The sequence below is a fragment of the Gaeumannomyces tritici genome (assembly GCF_000145635.1).
Source record: "Gaeumannomyces tritici R3-111a-1 unplaced genomic scaffold supercont2.1, whole genome shotgun sequence".
NCBI classification, from domain to species: Eukaryota; Fungi; Ascomycota; class Sordariomycetes; order Magnaporthales; family Magnaporthaceae; genus Gaeumannomyces; species Gaeumannomyces tritici.
The window spans coordinates 1,118,887-1,138,163 of NW_008804545.1; the positions used below are offsets into that span (position 1 = coordinate 1,118,887).

The following is a 19,277-nucleotide window of genomic DNA, read 5'->3' on the forward strand; positions in this document are numbered from 1 at the left end:
TCTGCCGCAGGTCTGAGTTCTTGTTGGTGTGCTACATTGACTGGACAGGGAAAGGGCCGGTGGGGAGTCGAGAAGGAAAAGCTCGCGGATCAGAGTGCAGGACATGAGGTTGATCACCACCACCACCACATGCAGACCTGACCATGCCAGTATTGCGTGTTGGGCCTTGTCGACTTTTCCATCCAATTGATGCGCCAGAACCGCCACTGGTGCAGCATGGCCCGTGCGTGCTTGTGGGCTGTGCCTCAGCGGGCTGTGGGCGGGCTGTGGGGCACTCGAGCTCCCGTCATCGGCAATTCCAGCCCCATGCAACCCTGGACGTCGCGCTCAGTTCAGCTCCATCCCTTGCGCTTCCGCTGGTCCCCATCAAATCCATCTGTTCAACCTCGGCTCGGCTGTGCTGGCGGCCTGGCTGCCAACCCCAACTTCCCTACCCCCAGACACATATCCCACAGCTATCGAGACCCGACTCTGCATGCATACGAGAGACCCCCCAATGCGCCGAAATCGACAACGCCTCGACTCGGTCCCAGTTGCTCGACCATTAGGTTGATCGCTGTCGCTCCCCTGAAAACAAACCCCCTGACCGACGAGCGAGCCCTCGAGAAAGGCCCATGTCGATGCCGCCCTCCTTCGCCGAGGCGCAAGCTAGACTTGCTGCCCGCCGACAACAGCGCGAGGCCGAGGCCCAGGCGCGCGATGCCGCCGCTCTATCCGCCTCCCGCCTGCGCCGCCACATCGCCCAGACGAACTCGTCGTCACCATTGATACGGGGCATGGGCGCGTCGGTCCTGTCGTTCTGGGACGCCGCCACGTCGCGCGAGGGCACGCGCCCATCCTTCCGTGTCGGCCAGGTTGATGCCGAGCTGCTGGACGAGGAGCTGCTGGGCCTGCTGCGCGGCCAGGTCAACGAGGCGTTGAAATACCTGGGCGGCGGCGGCGGCACCGCCAGGATGGGCGACGACTGGGCCCCCGAGATCCTGCTCGTGCTCCGCGCCGTCCTTTTTAAGCTCACCGTCTGGGACCACGGCGCCACCTACGGCGCGGCGCTTCAGAACCTCAAATACACGGACGCAAGACAAGACAGCACGCGCCTGTCCCCGCCGTCCAGGCTACAAAAGTCGCTTTATGGCGCCGTCACAGTCGGTGGAAAGTACCTTTGGACAAAGTGGGAGGACTGGCTCATAGGGCAGGACAACGGATACGACGCCCCGGCGCCGAGGATACAACGGTTCACACGTCTCACCTCGATGGCCTCCAATGTCCACGCCGCGGCAGCACTCGCCTCGTTCCTGGCCTTCTTGGTCCAGGGCCGCTATCGGACCCTGCTCGACCGCCTGCTGCGCATGAGGCTCGCGCCACTTACCAGCCAGGTCAGCCGCGAGGTCTCGTTCGAATACCTCAACCGACAGCTCGTCTGGCACGCCATGACAGAGTTTCTGCTCTTTTTCCTCCCACTGATCGGCATAAAGCGCTGGCGCAAATGGTTCTCGCGGGCCTGGAGGCGCACAAAGGAGGTGGTCACGGCGGGCACGGCCGACGACGGCCAAGGACAGAAGGAGAAGAAGGGAGAGCTCGCGTTCCTGCCCGAGAGGACGTGCGGCATCTGCTACCACGACCAAAACTCGGGCCAGAACACCGAGAACGAGGTGATGGCGGCGGCCGCGTCCAGCGGCGTGGTGGGCTCGGCGCAGACGGACGTGACCAACCCCTACGAGACGATACCCTGTGGCTGCGTCTACTGCTTCGTCTGCCTAGCCACGCGGCTCGAGCGCGAGGAGGGTGAGGGCTGGACGTGCCTGCGCTGCGGCGAGCTCGTCAAGGAGTGCAAGCCCTGGAACGGGGACGTGCTCGAGCCGCCGTCGTCGGCTAGGACCAGGTCCCCGGGCGCCAAGGCGGTCACGTTCGCCGACGACGTCGTGGATGCCGCGCCCAGCTTGTCCCAGTCCGCGTCCCCGGACCTGCGCAGGCTAGAGCCCGAGGCCATGGCGGACGGCGAGGCCGAGTCGAGCCAGGTGCTCGTCAACAATACCGACAGCTCCGGAGAGGACGACTCGGAGGCTTATGAGGAGGAAGAGGACGAGCTCGGAGAGGACATGATGTAATGAAATTGCTGTTTTAGTTTTTTCATGTATGTGTATATATCCTCTAGCCGGCTGGCGGTCAGCGTCTATTCTGTGGGGGTGGCGTGAGATGTGCGCCACGGGCTGTTTTTAATACTTGAACTTGATGTTCTTTGTTGTCATCCTCAACTCCCAAAATGGCGATTCATAGAATCCATAATATCCTCTACATATATATAACCAGCGCGGGGCCCTTCCTGCATGTGACTGGCGGCACAGCACCCTCACCGTCCAAGCGTGGGTCCAAGGCAGCGCGCCATGACAATCCGCGCATCAGCGGATCTCAGAAATTCGTGCCCAACCAGCCGCAGTTAAAAAGTGTCTGGGCTGCACTGACGACGTCACACAGACGCTTGCGCATCCGACCGTCGCGTCGGTGTAAGTGCGCTTGATATCGGGCGGAAAATAATACAACAGCAGCAGTTTTTTTTTTCAGGCTCCAAGTTGGCAGGAAACAAGGCCTTGAAAAGAAAACAAAGAAATTCCGAGGCGATGAGTCCAGCGCCCTGCTAGCTTTCTGGGCCTGACAACCTATCAGCACCAAAGCCGAAGCCGGCGCAACCCCCACGCGCCAGCCCACCGCCATGCCTTCCTTCTTCTCGTTCCAACAAGGCGACGAGGAGTCGGCGCGCTACAACCCGGACGCGTCGCCGCTCCTCGGCCGCTTCCGCGCCGTGCCCCGCCTAGACCAGCACCACCTCCACTCCTCCTCGCGCCCGCACCACCACCAGGGCGGGCGCCGCCCGGCCGGCAGCCTCCTCTCCGCGGCCAACGCCCGCAACAGCGTGCACGTCGGCTACGGCGCGCTGCTGGCCGCGGAGCTCGATGCCGAGGGCGGCGGCAGCGGCGACGGCGACAACGACGATGACGACTACTACTACGGCGACGACGACCACCACGCCCAGGGGCTCCTGACCGGCGCCGCCCGCAGGGCCTGGCGCACCCTGGACGAGCTGTGGATCACGCCGCGGCCGGCGGCCGTCCGCAGGGTCGTGGACAAGTGGTGGAGCCGCTGGGCGCTGCTCGTGGTGCTGCCCGCGTCCCTGGCCGTCGGCTGGTGCGCCCTCCCGTTCCCGCAGTACCCGCTGCCGGGGGTACCGGGGGCGCCGGACGGCCCGGGTACGCCGCCCCGTAAGCGGCCCGGCCACGGGGCGGCGAGGGTGCAGGTTAACTTTTGGTTCTTTTTGTTTGTGTTTTACGGGTTCTACAACCTGACCGCGCTAGGTTGGTGCTTGTTCGTCTTTGCTGATGTCGCTTGGGCGGATGCTAACTGTGCTGTTTTGTAGTGTACGTTGCTGTCGTCCCTGCCCTGTGGTGTGCCTGCTGGGGCGCCGAAATGCCCTTGTCCAAGACTGACCTGACTTACCTGGCCCTGCAGCTGGATCACAAAGGTGTTTAACCTATACAGCCTGAACTGGTACGTGCTTCCTCCAACCAGCCTTCGCTTCTCCTGCCCTTCACTGACCAGATATCCAGGTGGCCCAAAACCCTAGGGTTCCCCATCACCATAACTCTGATCGGCATACTCTCCATAATGGCCCCGATCCCCGTCTACCTGCTGCCCGAGACGCGCTGGATCACCATGCACAACACGGCCTGGATCTCGTGGACCTTTTGCCTCATGGCCATGCCCGTCGCCATCGCCTTCATCATCCTCACCACCAACGAGCGCCATCTCGGCCTGCGCAACTCGCTGTCCGAGACCCAGCGCATCTTTACGTCGTCGTGGTGGACCGGCGAGGCCGACTTGCTGTCGTCGTCCTCCTCCCCGCGGCGGGACCAGCGCCGGCGGCCGGGTCTGCAGCGCGACTCGTTCGACCTGGGCGCCGACGCGCTGCAGCAGGTCCCGTCGTCGCAGTCGCGGACCCGCCGCCCGGGGGCGACGTCGCTGCCGGTGCGGCTCCGCCGGCGCTGGCTCCCCGCGAGCTTCGTGCGGTTCGTGTGGTTCTGCGTCGCCCTGCTCATCGGGCTGCTCGCCTACGTGCTCGGGGAGGCCTACGCCGAGATCTACCTGCGCACGCTGCCGCACAACAACCTCGAGACCATCGTCTACGTCTACGGCTGGGTCGTCACCGTCTACCTGCTCGACGGGCTCACCGGCTGGATCCTGGGGGGCAACGAGGGCGAGAGGGTCGGGTCGTATCCCCTGAGCTGGGTTTTCAAACTGTTGGTTAAACCCCTTTGACACCCAAGACACGATGGTCACTCTCGCGCTAACAAGACGACCTTGTTTCTTCCCCTCCCCTCCACTCCCCTCCCCATAGGTACTTTATGCTCACGTACCAGACCTACGTGCGCGCGCTGTACGCCCGGCTGCGCTCGCCGTCGCAGTTCGTGCTTCTGCAGGTCATCTCGTCGACGACGCTGATCGTGCTCACGCCGCTGACGCTGTCGGCCACCTTCCACTGGCTGCTCACCGTCCTGGGCCTCAACGGGCAGAGCTACGGCGCGTACCAGAAGCTCGGCGTGCGCAACGTCTTTATCCGCTTCGTGGCCGAGAACGCGTCCATGATGGCCTTCCTGGCCTCGGTCGCCATCCTGCACTTTGGCCCAAACCGGGAGGTGTACCCTTACTTTTCCTTCGACGACGACGACAACGACGACGACGACGGCGGCTACAACTTTGCCCTGACGCTCAGCGCCTCGAGCGTCACGTGGGCCTGCGAGCTGACGGCGTCCTTTGTCGTCGCCGGCCTCATCCGCCTCTTCTACGGCGTCAGCGTCGTCGTCGAGGGCAAGCTCGACCTGGCCGTCTGGCCCGAGCTGCTGCCCACCAGCGTGGCCGTCGTGCTGCACGTGCTGCAGAATATGTTCTTCTCCATCATCCGCCTGCAGTTCCCCGGCGCCGGCGGCGTCGGGGCCACCGTCGCGTCGCTTGTGCTGTGAGCTGCTGAAGGTTTTTTTTGCTCTCCCCCGATCGGTTGACTTGCGAGGAGTTATAGTCTGTTTTTACACATCATCGCGACGTTTGTGGCTTTCCTCTTGCTCACACTGCACCCTTCCTGATACCCAACGCCGTCTCCTAATCGCCACGATACCCATATACCCAACCGTTGTTGCCGATAACGATAAAGATACTGAAATAACTCCATGCATCTAATTTAAACGCCGCCGAAATATGCACCTGGAATCAAAACAATCGAAACCACTTGCAGAAGCACCCAGAATTTCCCGTGCAGCGAGTCGCCAGCCAGCGCGGGCAGTCTCTCGGAAAGCCGCATGATAACAAGTAGACCGGGTTCTTGGGCCGGGCGAGACACGCGTAGCCAGGAGAGAGGATAACAGAAGGCGAAGGCAGTGAAACACAGAAAGGAAAGTGACAGCTACGATTGACACAGCACGGCCGACCGCATATACGCGAGGAGAGGATGCAGTTATCCGGAGGCCTGCTTCTCGCCGCAGCGCCTGCTCTGGCGACGCAGATACCGTCCGATTGGAGCAAACATGGAGTGAAAAAAAGAAGCAAGAAAAGGCGCGGGAACCGCGTGCACCCAGATCACAGCGGAGCAAGCAATCTGGACTTTTGTTTTTTTTCCTTTTTTTTTTTCCAAGTGTGCGTCCCTCCCTAACGAGCAGCCCATATTTCCTCACCGACTGCACTGTAATAAGCATTACATATTGCCTCACATCCCGCGCATCCTATTGCACGGCGCCAAGAGGCAGCCTGGCCGTCTGGCGAAGAAAAAGAGAGGAAAAAAAAAGAAAAGAAAAAAGTTCCCCCAAAAGAACGCGTGGTGTTGTCGCGGGGGTACATGGGCCGCAGAGCCGGGCCCCGGGCCCCGCCCACCCTTCCCTTCGTAAGGGAGGGGGACGCGGGATGGCATCGGGGAGGAAGAAGGAAAAAAAAAGGACAGGTAGGCATACATGACGGGTTGTGGGGTCGATATGGCGGTGTGAGGATTTTTGATGCTACTGCTACCGCTCCATGGATGGCCAGATACAGATACACGGTGTTTGGTGCCAGGTGGGCGTCTCCGGACGGCCGGAGGGAATTCCCGTTGCTTTTGCCCAAGAACGAAACCCCCCATGACTCAAATAATGGCGGTCTCACTGTGAAAACGAGGTGTATGAGACGTGGGTATACATGACAGCTCGGAAAGAGACGGGCACCAGCCGAGACCACCCGGCTAGCCGGCCGTGGCCAAAAGAAATACGGTTGAGAATAGGCTGGGGGTTATACACAGTAGAGTGAGTGGTGATGCTGTTGGGGCAAACAACAGGCTTTGGTTCCGTTGGGACCGTCGCTGGGACGAGTGGAGCGGCTTGCGTGCCGCGCAGCGGGCTGAAACACGAGATTTACCGGGTTTGTCATGCCGCAGTGATGTGCGCCGGGTGGTGATTTGTTCTAGACGCCGTCGACTCCAGCCTGGGCCTGGGCCGCGCTTCCCGTCCATGAAAACGGAGGTGCGCCGATGACTGGGGCACTTGTCCGCGGGGCGCGGCTGATGGCGACAAGAGGGAGAGGGAGAGCACATGTGAAAGCGGCGTGCCTGTGCGCGGCACTTGGGGTGCGGTGCCGACACAATCACCCCACATCCCCTCACCAGCGAGACGTGCGCTTATCAGGGAGCCCTCAATCTCTCTCTGCCCACCCCTTGTGGACGTTCCCACGTCGAGTCATCATCACCAGCAACCACCTCCAGATGGTTCCGAGTGTCTGGCATATACCAGCTTGCGTCTGCATCGTATCGCATCGCCCCTGGTGGTGGGCCAAGATAGGCCGGAATCCAGGATATTCCCAGGCAACAAATATTGGGGTGCCAGACCGAACAGGCCAGAACACGGCCGGGCTGCGGTTCCTGAGCATGAATGTTGTGGGCACTGCTCGTTCTGCTGGCTTACGACACAGGCTGGCCGGCTAGTAAGCAGGATAATGAGATGCGACTCGGACGGCTAATCAGGGTTGGGTAGGTACCTAGGCAGGTAGGAACTACCTACCTATACTGGATATATTCCCGTCAAGGCCCTGGACCGAAGCAGCAGGAGGTGGATGAGGACTTACACCCGGGGGACAAAAGTACCGCTCGCTTTTCCAAAAAAAAATTCAACGCCAAATTGCGCAAGGAATACCAGCGCCCCACAATATATATTAAAAAGTAACTTTTACTATATAATACTTAACTTGTTTTTATATACATTTTAATTTTAATTTTATTAATTTCCTTTATATTTAAGGTATAAAAAAATAAAAAATAAAATATATATTTAAAACGTACTATATTTTTAAATGGAAATAATAAGCTAAAAATATATATAACCTAAATTTAAAAATTTATACACGTAGTATTTAATAAGCAGTAAATTATATAAATTAAATTATATATATATAACATTTTATTATTAATTAGTTATTAATTTTATAAAATACTTTTTTAATATATAAATTTTAACATTTAATTATTTATTTAATTATTAAATAACCGTTTCGTTTAAATTTTTTAAAAAAGGGTATATGTTAGCTTTTTTATTTAAATTTATAATAAAACTTACCTCACTTTAATGCATGCATTTGGGGTAAAGTTATAGCATTTTAAAGTAGTAGCGTTAAAATAGGTAGCGAGCGGTATTTTTGTCCTCCCACTGTAACTCCAATAGGCGCAGACAAGACCGCCCAGATGCGTCCTGCCGCGGACGCGCACCTCGCAAGCTCGACCTGGCCGGGACGCACAGCACGGTCGTCGCTATGTGCCGTATCAGGCACCCGACAAGGTTGCGCGCTCGCGCAAGAACTGAAGCTGGCCGCTCGCTGGGCAGCCCCGCGGCCAACCCCACCATCCGGGTTCTTGTGGTTTGGCAGCGATGGGTACCCTGTCGGGCTGTGTGTCCCACCTGTGTGCAACCCACCCAACTCTAGGAAGCAAGTGCCACCCACACCACGCCGGCTTCCCACCACCTACCACCTCTCAGCACCTGCCCGCATGGCGGCTTGCCATTCGCGGCCAAACTGCGCGAGCAGAAAGTCGGAGGGATGCTTTACTGGATCCAAGTCGAGAGCTGTGTTGCTGGCTGAAAATGGGACACGCATTATCCCTTGTTGATGGATGAAAAACAAGTCCAGAAATCTAGCCGTTTAGCAGAAACGGGAAACCTCCTCCAGAGACAGCTTTTGATCTTTTTTTTGCTGCACCTTCCCAGCGGGCATACCCCAAACAGACCCCCACATTCCCTCACTCTGTATCATGCTGTACACCCTCCCACAACTTTTATTCCTCCACGGCCATCCTTTGTTTGCCTTGATTCCTTTACCATCCCAAAGAGACTGGCTCTATCACCAATTCCTTCCTCTGCAATTCCCCTCGACAGTCTCCCTTCGTCAAGTACAGTGCCTGCTGGAGAGGTACCCGCAAAAGCCTTGCGGTGGCCGGCTCACCACCCACTTTTAAAAAGATTCACGCACGCACGATAAAAATAAGAGAGGGGAGCACTCAGTCCCAGTCCCGCCTGTTCCGCAGGGGCCCGACTTACACCCACCCGATCCAATCAAGCGCTGTGCCTGACCTCCCGACTGTTTATCTGCACACCCCTCCGGTCTAGACGAACGGAAGAGGAAAGGAGGAGGAGAGTGGGGAGAGGGAAAAAAGCAAAGAAAAAAAAATAGAAGCTCGACCCCGCCACACGCATTTGTGCTTGGTGTGTGATACGCAGATACGGCTAAGCACCACTACAACCAAACAGCTCCGCTACCACCTTCCGCACGCACGCACACGCCAGACCGTGTCGTCCTTCACTCTCAGCCTTTCGGTCCTTTCATATCACCCCCTACCGCGTTAGCAGAAACCTACCCACGCCCGCGGCCCTTGCTGTGAGCGGCCGCTTTTGTTTGCCTTACCTAAGGCGCCGCGCCCTTCACGCACACACCCCCTTGGGCCCAACCTTTTTTTTCTTATCCGGACCTTTCCCTCCCTTGCTCCGCGCCCTTCCCCCTTCCCGACCATGTCCTCCTCCATATCCAACCCATCAGCAACAGGCGCGAGCACGACGACGATAGCAACATCATCGGCCACAGCCACAGCAGCGGCTCAAGATGCCTCGGGACAACAGCCCGCCGCCGCCGCCGCCTCCGCCTCCGAACTCGCCGGTGCAAAGATAGAGCTGTTCAACGCCCTGCGGCGCTTCCCCGACTTCCCCATCCCCGGCATCGTCTTCCTCGACATCATGCCGCTCTTCCTCGACCCGGCCATGCACGCCACCCTGCTGCGCGCCCTCGAGCTCCAGGTGCAGTCCTTCTCCGCGGGGTCCGCCGCCGCCGCCGCCGCCGCCGCCGCCGCCGTCGCCTTTAAGCCCGACGTCGTCGCCGGGCTCGACGCCCGCGGCTTCCTGTTCGGCCCCTCGCTGGCCCTGCGCCTCGACGCCGCCTTCGTCCCCGTCCGCAAGAAGGGCAAGCTGCCGGGACCCTGCGTCACCGCCGCCTACGAGAAGGAGTACGGCCAGGACTTTTTCCAGGTCCAGGAGGGCGCCATCAAGCCCGGCCAGAAGGTACTGGTCGTGGACGACATTATCGCCACTGGTATGTTTTCTTCTGCCGTTGTCCTCTGCCTCCTCTCCGCCCACACACTGCCCATCAGAACCCCTACATCCCACGGCCAAACCTCATAGCTATGCATGTTATCTGACCGCTTGCTCGTTCCACACATTACAGGCGGATCTGCCTCGGCGGCCGGCGAGCTAGTCCGCAAGCTGGGCGGTGAGCTTGTTGGCTATCTCTTCCTCCTCGAGATTGCACCGCTCAAGGGCAAGGAGAAGCTTGGCGACGTGCCTGTCATCACCCTGCTCGAGGAGGCTGAGTACCCGACTGCCTAGAGACAGAGCGGTCGCGGGGAAAGGGGATATCTATTCTAATTTTTTTTGTTTCTTTCTGGAAAACGACGGATGACAGGTGGCAAGAACGAGAGCAAAAACAAAAGCATAAAAAAAAACATAGAAAAAGAAAAGAACGCTAGGGGACGCGTCCCACGGAGATGCATTCCATATTGACATGCTGCTCCGCTCCGCTTTCCTCTTCCCCCACCTGCAGGCAGAAAATTGCATGCAAAAAGGGGATCACGCCATTGTGGAAGCGTTCGCGCCCCATCCACTGGATCAAGACGGGGGGTTCCGAGGGAAAAAGGAGCAAACAAAAGACCCCTGTTTTTTTTCCCCAGCCCGTCTCGTTCAAATCATGTACCGAGGTATGCTTACTTTTTTTTTTCTTGAGCATATTCAGCATCCCCCAGCCGGGGCTAGGTGCATGCATATGGCAGTGACACGGTTGTGCGATGGCGTCAGAAGTTGGCTCGTTCTTTTTGGTGGCAACACGATCCATCATGCCATCTACATATCTCTGGCTACGTTTCTTCCCCGATATTTCTCCCTCTTATCCTGGCCGGCGGGGTGACATCATGGATAGACAGGGCGATGCGGCAAGTGGATTTGTAAGTATGGGTTTATGATAGCTCATGGGCGTGCCATACATGTTCGCACTAAGGAATATATAGAATCCCTCGCTCGGGCGGCGTGGGACATCCGATATGTTTGGACACATTTGAATCGGCTGGGAACAGTTGGCTGAATAGGCTGGTCTCGGCTTGGGACAGTTCCCAGCTAGGATTTCGGCTCACTACGATGGAACCCCAGTACCATGAATACCTACTGTGTCTAGATTCACGGGATCGAAGCTCCCCATCGTATGCTCGAGAGAATCCAACGTACTTGTAAACATTCCTGATATTGTAAAACGAGAATGGCCCGTCTAATTACAAAGGAGCCTTGCGACTCGCGAAATTGACACCTGGTAAAAGCCTGAAAAAACAAGAAAGAAACCCGACAATGCAAACATGCTATGCATCATAACCATATTTTGTCCCCCCGCCCCGTCTCCCGTCATTCACTTGTCGTCGCCGTCGTCGATGATAATGTTCCGGACCCTCAGGCCCTGGCTCTCGATGTAGTACCGCCTCGTCAGGCCCAGGCGCTCGGCGTGGGCGATGTGGTGATAGCCCAGGTCGCCGCCGCCGACGAGCACCATGGCGATGGGGTGGGTGCGCGTCAGGCCCGACGGCGTAGTCTGTGGCCTGTCGAGCAGCGGACGAATGACGCGGCCGTAGTCGCCGCCGATGCCCGGGCCACCGGCCGCCCTCTCGAGCCCTCCCAGGAACGACGAAGTGGCCCTCCGGCCGCCGCTGCCCTCCTCGTCCCCTCCTCCCTCTTCCTCCTCCTCCTCGTCGTCCGACACGACGACGACGAGCTGCAGGCTCTGGTCCGTGGGCTTGAAGGCCGGAATGTTGGCCATCTTGGCCGAGAAGGAACAGTGGCCGCGCCGGACCACGATGACGTGGTGGTCACGCGGCGCCGCGTCGGGCAGCGGGCCCGCGCACGCGTCGCCCGCGGCGAACACAGTCGACCAGGGAAGGTAGTCGGCGGGGAAGGGCCCGACGTGCGGCACGTGCGCGCCCGCCGGCATGTCCACCGCCGGGAGCGGCGCCGCCCCGGCCCCGGTCGGCGTGACGCCCGTCACGTTGACGAGGACGTTGTACGGGGGCGAGGCGCCGCTACTGCTGCCGGGGCTGCCCCCGGATGGGGGTGACGGTGCCCCGCGCCGCCCCGGGCTGGGGGTGTAGGTGGCCGAGGAGGGGGCCCCGGCGGCACGGTCGAGCGAGAGGGCGGCCTGTCTAAAGAAGGACTTGACGAGGGCGCCAAAGTCCGACGCCCGCAGCCCGCCGCCGCCGCCCGACCTGGCCGCCCCAACAGATCCCGGTTGGACCGTGATGGTCCCCTCGGGCGCCGCGGCACCAGTCTCGTCCGCGGTTCCGTTATAGTCGAGGTCGACCTGGTGCAGATGGTGCAGCTTGACGACGACGGGGTCGCGCACCATGTTGAAGCGCGGGTCCGACACCTCGCCCAGGATGGCGCGGTCCATGACGAGCGCCTCGTCGCGGCCCAGCGGCAGCCCGTTGACCTTGGTGACACGCCACTCGCGCTGGGCGCCTGTCGCCGCCCGCTCGTCCTGCACCAGCCTCAGGGTGAGCTTGAGGCTCGAGATGCTGAGCACGCGGATCTTATCGACCGCCAGCCGCTCGAGGTTCTGCGACCCCATCATGAAGTTGAAGGCGCTGCCGATCGTCCCCTGCTGCGAGTTGGACGCGAACTCGAGCATCATCTCCTGCGGCTCCGACACTTGGGCGCAGGTGCCATCTTCCGGGAGCAGCGAGCGTGGAAGCGTCCAGGGGAACAGAGTGTGGTTGGATTCCAAGTCGGATCGGCCCGATCCCCGCCTCTCCGCCATCTTGCCCTGAGCCCGCCGTGTGTTCGGGATCAGGTGTAGCTCGGCCATCCTCGCGGCGTGGTAGATGTCCTTCCTCGCCGCCGTCAGGGAACCAGACAGTGGCATCACGCGCGCCGGCGCAGGGCATGTGTCTGGGAACGAGTCTTGGTCGAGCGGCACAACGGGAGCGCTGTGTCTTCGCTCGGCAGGAATTGGCGGGGCCGCTGCTCGCTTCTTGGGGATGATGAGAGGGTGGCCCTCGGTGGTGAAGACAAAAGCGGCATCGAGCGAGTTGAGAGGGTGACGGTCGTCGAAGAGCAGGTACAAATACTGGGCCGTCTCACCCAGGAAGAAGCTCTCCATGCGGTCGCTCCGCTCGCCGTCGAGCACGTTCTGTAGGCCAGCGTAGCCGCAGGGGGTGCGACACCGGCGGTTCACATCCCTCAGGACCATCTCACCGACGTACAGATACCAGGGGTCGTTTGTGGCCCTGTATAGATAGTAGGTCGACTCGATGAACTCGGGACGCAGCGGCCACCATCCCAGACCTCCCTCGACCGTCTTGTCCCTAGTAGACCAACGCTCCGGCAGCGCCGCGTATTTGGTCCAGACGGCCGCGTACAGCAGGTTGGTCTCGATGGCCTCTTCGAGCTCTCCGGCCAGGGTCAGCAGGCCCGAGTAGAAGGCACCCAGGCTGTCGATCCATTGCGATGCCAGAGAGCCGGTCCAGAGGTTGACGCTGAGGTAGTGGGGGTGGCCCCGGTCGGTGTAGAGATGTCTCTTTGTGGCGGCGTGTGCCTGATGCCAGGCCTCGAGGAAGCTGTCGGGCGAGTTTTCCTCTTCGGTCAGGGGCGGGAAAAGCTCGTTGGGGTCCAGCTGATAGTGTAGCTGCCTCCTGCCCGAGTTTGCCCGAGCCGCCGCGGCTGAAACGTTGGGCATTGCATGGCCAGAGAGCAGGATATGCGTCTTGAGGGCATACTCGAAGAAGCTGTCGGCGCCGGCACCGATCACGGACATGGCTCCGATCCACTTGCCGTGTTCGGCATCGACGCCGGCGCCGATGAGGCCGATGTCACTCCTCCTGTACCAGACAGCCCAGAAAGCGCGCTTGGCCAGCTGCTCGAACTTGGGGTCGCCGGTCAGACGACTGAGCACGGTGAACTCGAGGACGAGGCTGCCCGCACCCGCACTGCATGTCTCGGTGATCTCGGCGTCGCCTTCAGAGTCGGGCGGCGCATCGGCGCGCGACGAATCGTGCAGGGGCGAGTTGACGTAGAAGGGGATGCCGTGGCGCAGGTTGACGCGGGGGTACGGCATGCCGGTCTGGGTGTAGAAGGCGGGTAGGAGGCGCGACGCGAGATCGTAGGCAAGCCTGAGCAGCTGCCCGTCGTACACCAGCCCGTTGGCCCAGGGCTCGGGCCGTCGTCCGTCTGCTGCGGCCGGGGGATGGTAGCCGGTCATGGGCAGGTCCCCGGCGGCGAACAGGTGGGCGCTGAGCAGGCCCCCCACGCCCCTGATGACCGTTTCGAACACCTGGACCTTGCTGTCGACATTAAAGCCCCTCGCGCGCAGGCCCTGGCCGGATGGGCCTTCGGTCCCGTCCCCGTAGTACTGCACCATGGCCAGCACGCCATCTTGGAAGTCACGGAGAGCCTTGGGACCCGCATCGCCATCCTCAGGGGGCGCCGAGGCGAGGATAGCCAAGGTCGAAAGGCTGTCAACCAGGGTGAGCGAGTAGTTGCCCAGGACGTCGTTCAGCTGGAAGTTGTCCTGCTGGAGCGGGTCTCGGGTGAGAGGCGCGCAAGTAATAGGACGCAGCTGGGGAAAGTAAATGTCAGCCCACGTGCTACCACGTGCGCATATCCGATGTCTGATGACCAGATCTGAGAAGGGGAGTTCTTGACGGTGGCAGAACGTACCTCGTCCTCGGGGAAGGCAATCTCCATGTAGTTGTCGTAGCCATGGTAGAACATGTCGACGACCTCGCGGCGCAGCCTGGCGACCTTGGCCGGGCGCATGGCGGCACCAAGGCCGGCCCATGACGACAGGAGCAGCAGCAGCAAAAGCCGCCACGGCGCCGAGCCGGGCGGGGCCCCCGACGATATGCGCGACGGCATTTATGAGGATGTGGACCGGGGCCGGGGCCGGGGCCGGGGTGAGGCGGGCGGTGCAAGGGCGGCGGAGCCTGCTGCTGCTCGTAGGCGTCGCGCCTTGCGCCTCGGCACGTCACCTCAAGACGCGGATGCGGGAATGCATATGTGGCCTGAGGGGAGGAGTACCTATCGGTCCGACAGAGGCTTGGATTTCGGGGAGGACTGCTGTGGCTGGCGGTTGCGTGTGCATCTACACAATCGGGACTCCCTCGTGGGCTTCACAACCAAAGCATGCATGGCTGTGGTGGCTTTGCAAAGCGTGCCTGAAATGCTGTCATCTTTGCGGGCCAATCACAGACCTTGCTACGTAATACCTCCAACAACCAGCCCCAGCCAGGCCAAATCGCGCGCTAGGTGGGCCTTGACCAGGATCCCCTGAGGACAGGTCAGGTCACGGGATCAGGGACAGACGCGGGCAAGAGGGCTCGGTTGGAGTGAGCCTGGCACAACGGCGCGAGCCCCTCAACATGGAAACTCCGTCTCACCGGGCTCCAGATTCTAAAAGCAGGCATCGAGAGCCCAAGACCTTATACACCCTCGCCAAAACAAGGTTAAAAGCCCCCAGGCAGGGATGGCTGACCGAGATACGTGTGTGCCTAGAAGAAGGACGCCTCAGAGGACGCTTTAGAGGACGCCTGGCCCATCGGAAGACGCACGCACAGGCACCACCAGAACAACCCACGCAAAACACTAGATGCCGGCCAAGATGAGGATGCGTCGGCTGCGAATACGCCAACAAACAGCGTATGCCCGGCACAGAAAACATTTTCCGTCGTGCTCATGTCCTGGTAAAGCAGTGCCAAGTGAGCGTCACCGGCTGGTGATATCGCGAGCCCCCTCCCCATGCCCCGTGCCAAGCGCTGTCCTGTCATCCAATAGCATGATGGCCGCAAACGATGAATCGTTTTCGCCTTCCCGAGTTCCTCATGCGGCCCTGTCCTTGTCGGGCACGTCGTCGCTGGGAGGGTTTTCGTGCCGCCGTCCTGCCCTTTCCATGTGCCAATTTCGCTAGCAAACGGCCGAGGCAGGGAAGGTACTGTAACTGGGCTAGGTTGGGTACCGAGGTACCTTACCGGGGTGCCGTCTTCATCCGTTTCTTGCCGTTCCACCCGGCCCCGTCACAAACACTCTTTTTTAAACCCTTTCTCCATTCTTGTATTTCCCCACCATCCTAGAACCGGTGCTACGTGCACTCCGCAGCCCCGACAGCTCACAGGACACAAGAGCGGGGGGCTGTATCTCTGGCCAACCGTCGCCCACTCCACATCTGTCGCTGAGCCTCAACTTGGTCTGTCGAGATGGCTAGGCAGGTATCTAGGCACCTGCCTACCTAGGTGGGTGGTAAGAGGATACCTAGGTATGCATGTGCGTCCATACCTGCCGTGGCAAGTCCGCATGGTGTGATAGCCTCCCATAACCCCAGTCGTAGCCAGGTGGTAGTGGCGGTAGCGGCGGGTGACGGACTACGCGCTGAGCGGCAATGAAAAATGGTCTTTTTTGGCTGGCAAGCCAACCCTCCCGTTGCCGCGAGCCGCGGGAAGCCGGTTGTTGGCACGTCCACCAGCCAAAAAGTCCCTGCCCTGGCAGAGAGGCGAAGAGATTGCCTTGTCTGCGAGAACAGACCCTGGGTTTCAACAAACACACACTTGATCATGCCGGGGAGGGCTTGGTATTTTCCCCGGTCATGGCAGCCAGGGTGTCGCGGCTTCAAACCCAAGGCCCACAACCTAGCACGCCAACGACTGGAGGTACCCAGTCTGATCTGTCACTCTGTGTCTGCGATGCGTCTGATGTGAACGCAAGCAGCGCACGGCTCAACTTCTCCTTTCGTCTATGCGGTGGAGCAGACCAGTACAGGGGGCGAGAGAGAGCCCTCTGCTGGCTGGCAGACAGGGGCCCGCCGATCCGCCAGTCCACCCGGAACCCTTCGGCCGCAACCCCGGCGAGCCAGGAATCTAGGGGATTGCCATCAAGAGACTCTCTCCCGCTTCCGCACTGACATATTCTATCCTATCGGCAAGGGAAACGTCCAAACAGCCAGGGCTGGCGGGCAGCAGGTTGCGACAAGGCCGTCATCACTCAAATGACGCGGGAAGCCAGCTCGAGCGTCCTCTCTCCCCTGCTCCAATCCATATCCATCCATCCATCCGTTCCGTCTTGTCTCCTTTCCTGGCTGGCCTGTAACCCTACCTACCTCCACCCTTCCGTTCCTGTACCGTCTACTGCCACTTGGGCCTCCTTGTCTGTGCTGTCTTGGCCCAGGCGGCGCATCACTGCGGCGGGACGCGCTGGGCAGAGACAGCCCTTTCCTGGCCTTGGATTGTAACCACACCAGACACGATTGCCGCCGTGAAAAGGAGCCGTTTGCCGACCCATGACATCCCTGCCCCGCGCAACCACACCCACCTCACCTGCCTGCCTTGCATGGGGTGGTGGTAGGTAGATAGACAGGACAGGAGACGGGCGATGACACACCGGGCGCTATCCGCTAGGCAAGGGATCCCATCGTTTCCTTATAAGGCACCAAGCAACCTAGAATGTGTGCTCGCGTCCGGTATCTCCAGCTCTCGGCCGACTGGCCTTTGACCGCACACGCCTCCCCTCCCCCCTCCAGGGCATCATCCCAGGGGGGACCAGGCGAGCGGGCAAGGGGACTCCTTCGTCTCATTGAACTGGCCCATGGTCGCCGAGGGCTCAGGTCAGGCAGGGCCTGCTGCACGGAACTTGTGTTGTCGTTTCGGGAGACGAGGGCAGAATTGAGCCATTGGGTGTGGGTTGGCCACATCCTAGCACGCACATGTTTGTTTATTCGTTTTGGGTTTATCTCGACCTTTTGCTTTGGTGAATATTTTTCCCATCCCGTCTCCATTTCGTGTCTTTCATTAACTCCCTCAAGATTGACGGATCCTTCCTAGTCGACGGAACAGCCCCTGCCCACCACAGCAGCCGCCACCGCAACCTGGACGCCAAAAGCTTGGCTCGTAGGGCAGAAGGAATCGACCCCCAGAGCATGCTTGGCCAGTCAGGGTGCCAGCCCAGCCCAGCCAGTACTCTCAGCACATTGGCACACCTACTCCCCATGCCTGCCTCGCGTCCGTGCCCACCACCCGCTCGATCGAGTGCGAATGTGGCTTCTGGGCTTGCATAAGGTGCCTAGCGCTCGCTGCAATACAATCGACCCTTTTCTTGGTTCTGGCTTTGCCACACACCCTACGAAAGAGAAGAAGAAGAAGCAAGACATGGGGCGAAGGAAGGGGTTTGTCAATATGAAGCACCAAGAAGTCGCAACCTTCTAAGCGCAGCAGCTGAAGGAGGCTGGTCTCATCACAAGCACCACACCGGATCTCCTGCCGGATGTATGGATGCCCACAGCCTATTCGTGTTTCCTGGCTCAGACCCAATCTCGACGACGTGGCGTTTATCCTTCGCACGGCTACACAGGCACTGTTGGTTGTTTGACTGCATATCTGGACTGTCTGTGTTACTGGTTGAGACGAAAATAGGTCGCGACATGTTAAGATGAGCTTTTTTTTCTCCGTTTTGCTGTTTCTCTGAGTGCTACAATCCCTTTCCTTGTAGGGACCGTAAAGGAGACAAGCAGGGCCTTCGAACGGTACGCATAGGCGCCCCGAGGAGCTGCAATCTCCTGTAACTCGACCTCTGCATCGCATTGTTTTGTGCCTACCACAGTTTCCCCACGAAAGCGATGGCGAGGATTGGAGGAAGCACGGTTCACGGTATGGGCGGCCCCAATCACGGATAGGAAGGGAACACCGGCCCGCGGTGGCCAAGTCGAGGAGTCAATGAAGAGGCCCAGACAAGGCCCGGGGAATTCGCGGGTGTGCGGATGCGGCAGGATAGCCGCCTCTTGTCACCCTCTCGCTCTTCCTCGTCCAAGCGCCTACTCTATTTTTTTTCTTCCTTGCTCCTGCGCGGGACTTGTGACTGACCAGAGAGTTCCCCAAAAAAACCACCCAAACCACACCATAGCGCAGCCGCCCACCTCATACCGACAGACCCAGTTGTAGTCGGTACATGTACCCGTCCCCAGTTGACGGAAACCAGGAGAAATAAAAGTCCTAAACTTTGAAGGACGGCCAGGTTGTCGGCTGCATGAGGGGAGAGACGTGGCAGGTCCACATACGGCCAAAAGGGAAAAAAAAGAAGTTAGAAAAGACCAGGGCTTCCTCCCAGGGCCGAGAGTTTGATTAGCTACCCTCCATGATCTTCCAATACCGTCATGTAGGTTGGTATTGCAGCAGAAAATTTCCCGGCACGGCACAACGGCAGAGGGTGTACCTATGGCCTCTCTTCCTCACCGAGGCTGTATTTAGTGTCTTCTTTGAGGGAGAAATGCAAGCGCGCGCACACCGCCAATGCACAGGCGTTCCATTCATAACATCTTGCTCTTTTTGTCCCTTGTACATATCGTCAGAACCACTGGCCGAAACTACGACGGGCCGCCTGGGCGTGGATGAGGGGAAAGGAGAAGTGAGGCTGTCTGAAAATCTGCGCTGATCGTGTGTCCGGCCTATCGCATGGCTCCGTTCTCTACATCAGGGCGCCTATCGACCGCAATATGCGCACGGAGCCCGCTTATGATTTGTCCTAGTGCCGCAGTGGTGTGGTATCTCTCTCCCTCTCGCTTGCATCTGTAAAACAGAGCCAGCCTTCCCCACGTTGCCACCCACTTACCTACCCACCCACACACACCGTCAAGAACAAGCCGTCCACCTTGGCAGAGTAGCGCCCTGGGAAGGT

At 59.5% G+C, this 19,277-nt stretch overlaps 5 protein-coding genes across 5 annotated transcripts; 3 read left to right on the forward strand and 2 right to left on the reverse strand.

The window, feature by feature from the left end:
• Positions 1 to 330: 330 nt before the first annotated feature.
• On the forward strand, positions 331 to 2,348 carry GGTG_00351 (hypothetical protein). Its single transcript, XM_009218096.1, has one exon. The coding sequence runs from the start codon at positions 615 to 617 to the stop codon at positions 2,103 to 2,105; it is 1,491 nt and encodes a 496-aa protein (XP_009216360.1). The 5' UTR covers positions 331 to 614; the 3' UTR covers positions 2,106 to 2,348.
• Positions 2,349 to 2,442: 94 nt separating this feature from the next.
• GGTG_00352 (hypothetical protein) lies at positions 2,443 to 5,386 on the forward strand. The gene is made up of 5 exons (XM_009218097.1): positions 2,443 to 3,347; position 3,410; positions 3,502 to 3,540; positions 3,600 to 4,289; positions 4,388 to 5,386. The coding sequence occupies exons 1-5, from the start codon at positions 2,708 to 2,710 to the stop codon at positions 5,007 to 5,009; spliced, it is 1,992 nt and encodes a 663-aa protein (XP_009216361.1). The 5' UTR covers positions 2,443 to 2,707; the 3' UTR covers positions 5,010 to 5,386.
• A 1,854-nt stretch (positions 5,387 to 7,240) lies between these two features.
• GGTG_00353 (hypothetical protein) lies at positions 7,241 to 8,510 on the reverse strand (the record flags this gene model as incomplete). The annotated part of the gene is made up of 5 exons (XM_009218098.1): positions 8,021 to 8,510; positions 7,763 to 7,939; positions 7,614 to 7,703; positions 7,340 to 7,364; positions 7,241 to 7,285 (listed from the first exon to the last, which is right to left on the reverse strand). Exons 1-5 carry the CDS (start codon positions 8,146 to 8,148, stop codon positions 7,241 to 7,243), a joined length of 465 nt encoding a protein of 154 aa, XP_009216362.1. The 5' UTR covers positions 8,149 to 8,510.
• GGTG_00354 (hypothetical protein) lies at positions 8,063 to 10,982 on the forward strand. Its single transcript, XM_009218099.1, has 2 exons — positions 8,063 to 9,630; positions 9,763 to 10,982. The coding sequence occupies exons 1-2, from the start codon at positions 9,057 to 9,059 to the stop codon at positions 9,921 to 9,923; spliced, it is 735 nt and encodes a 244-aa protein (XP_009216363.1). The 5' UTR covers positions 8,063 to 9,056; the 3' UTR covers positions 9,924 to 10,982.
• Positions 10,677 to 14,780, reverse strand: GGTG_00355 (hypothetical protein). The gene is made up of 2 exons (XM_009218100.1): positions 14,283 to 14,780; positions 10,677 to 14,181 (listed from the first exon to the last, which is right to left on the reverse strand). The coding sequence occupies exons 1-2, from the start codon at positions 14,478 to 14,480 to the stop codon at positions 10,987 to 10,989; spliced, it is 3,393 nt and encodes a 1,130-aa protein (XP_009216364.1). The 5' UTR covers positions 14,481 to 14,780; the 3' UTR covers positions 10,677 to 10,986.
• Between the last annotated feature and the right edge of the window lie 4,497 nt (positions 14,781 to 19,277).

Bases quoted from the DNA above. Each gene is read 5' to 3' on its own strand.
- GGTG_00351 (XM_009218096.1), top strand. From the start codon at position 615: ATGTCGATGCCGCCCTCCTTCGCCGAGGCGCAAGCTAGACTTGCTGCC.
- GGTG_00352 (XM_009218097.1), top strand. From the start codon at position 2,708: ATGCCTTCCTTCTTCTCGTTCCAACAAGGCGACGAGGAGTCGGCGCGC. The intron at 3,541-3,599 runs GTACGTGCTTCC...CCAGATATCCAG, and splicing joins AACCTATACAGCCTGAACTG to GTGGCCCAAAACCCTAGGGT. The intron at 4,290-4,387 runs GTTGGTTAAACC...CCCTCCCCATAG, and splicing joins CTGAGCTGGGTTTTCAAACT to GTACTTTATGCTCACGTACC.
- GGTG_00354 (XM_009218099.1), top strand. From the start codon at position 9,057: ATGTCCTCCTCCATATCCAACCCATCAGCAACAGGCGCGAGCACGACG. The intron at 9,631-9,762 runs GTATGTTTTCTT...CACACATTACAG, and splicing joins GGACGACATTATCGCCACTG to GCGGATCTGCCTCGGCGGCC.
- GGTG_00355 (XM_009218100.1), bottom strand. From the start codon at position 14,480: ATGCCGTCGCGCATATCGTCGGGGGCCCCGCCCGGCTCGGCGCCGTGG. The intron at 14,182-14,282 runs GTACGTTCTGCC...TACTTTCCCCAG, and splicing joins TTGCCTTCCCCGAGGACGAG to CTGCGTCCTATTACTTGCGC.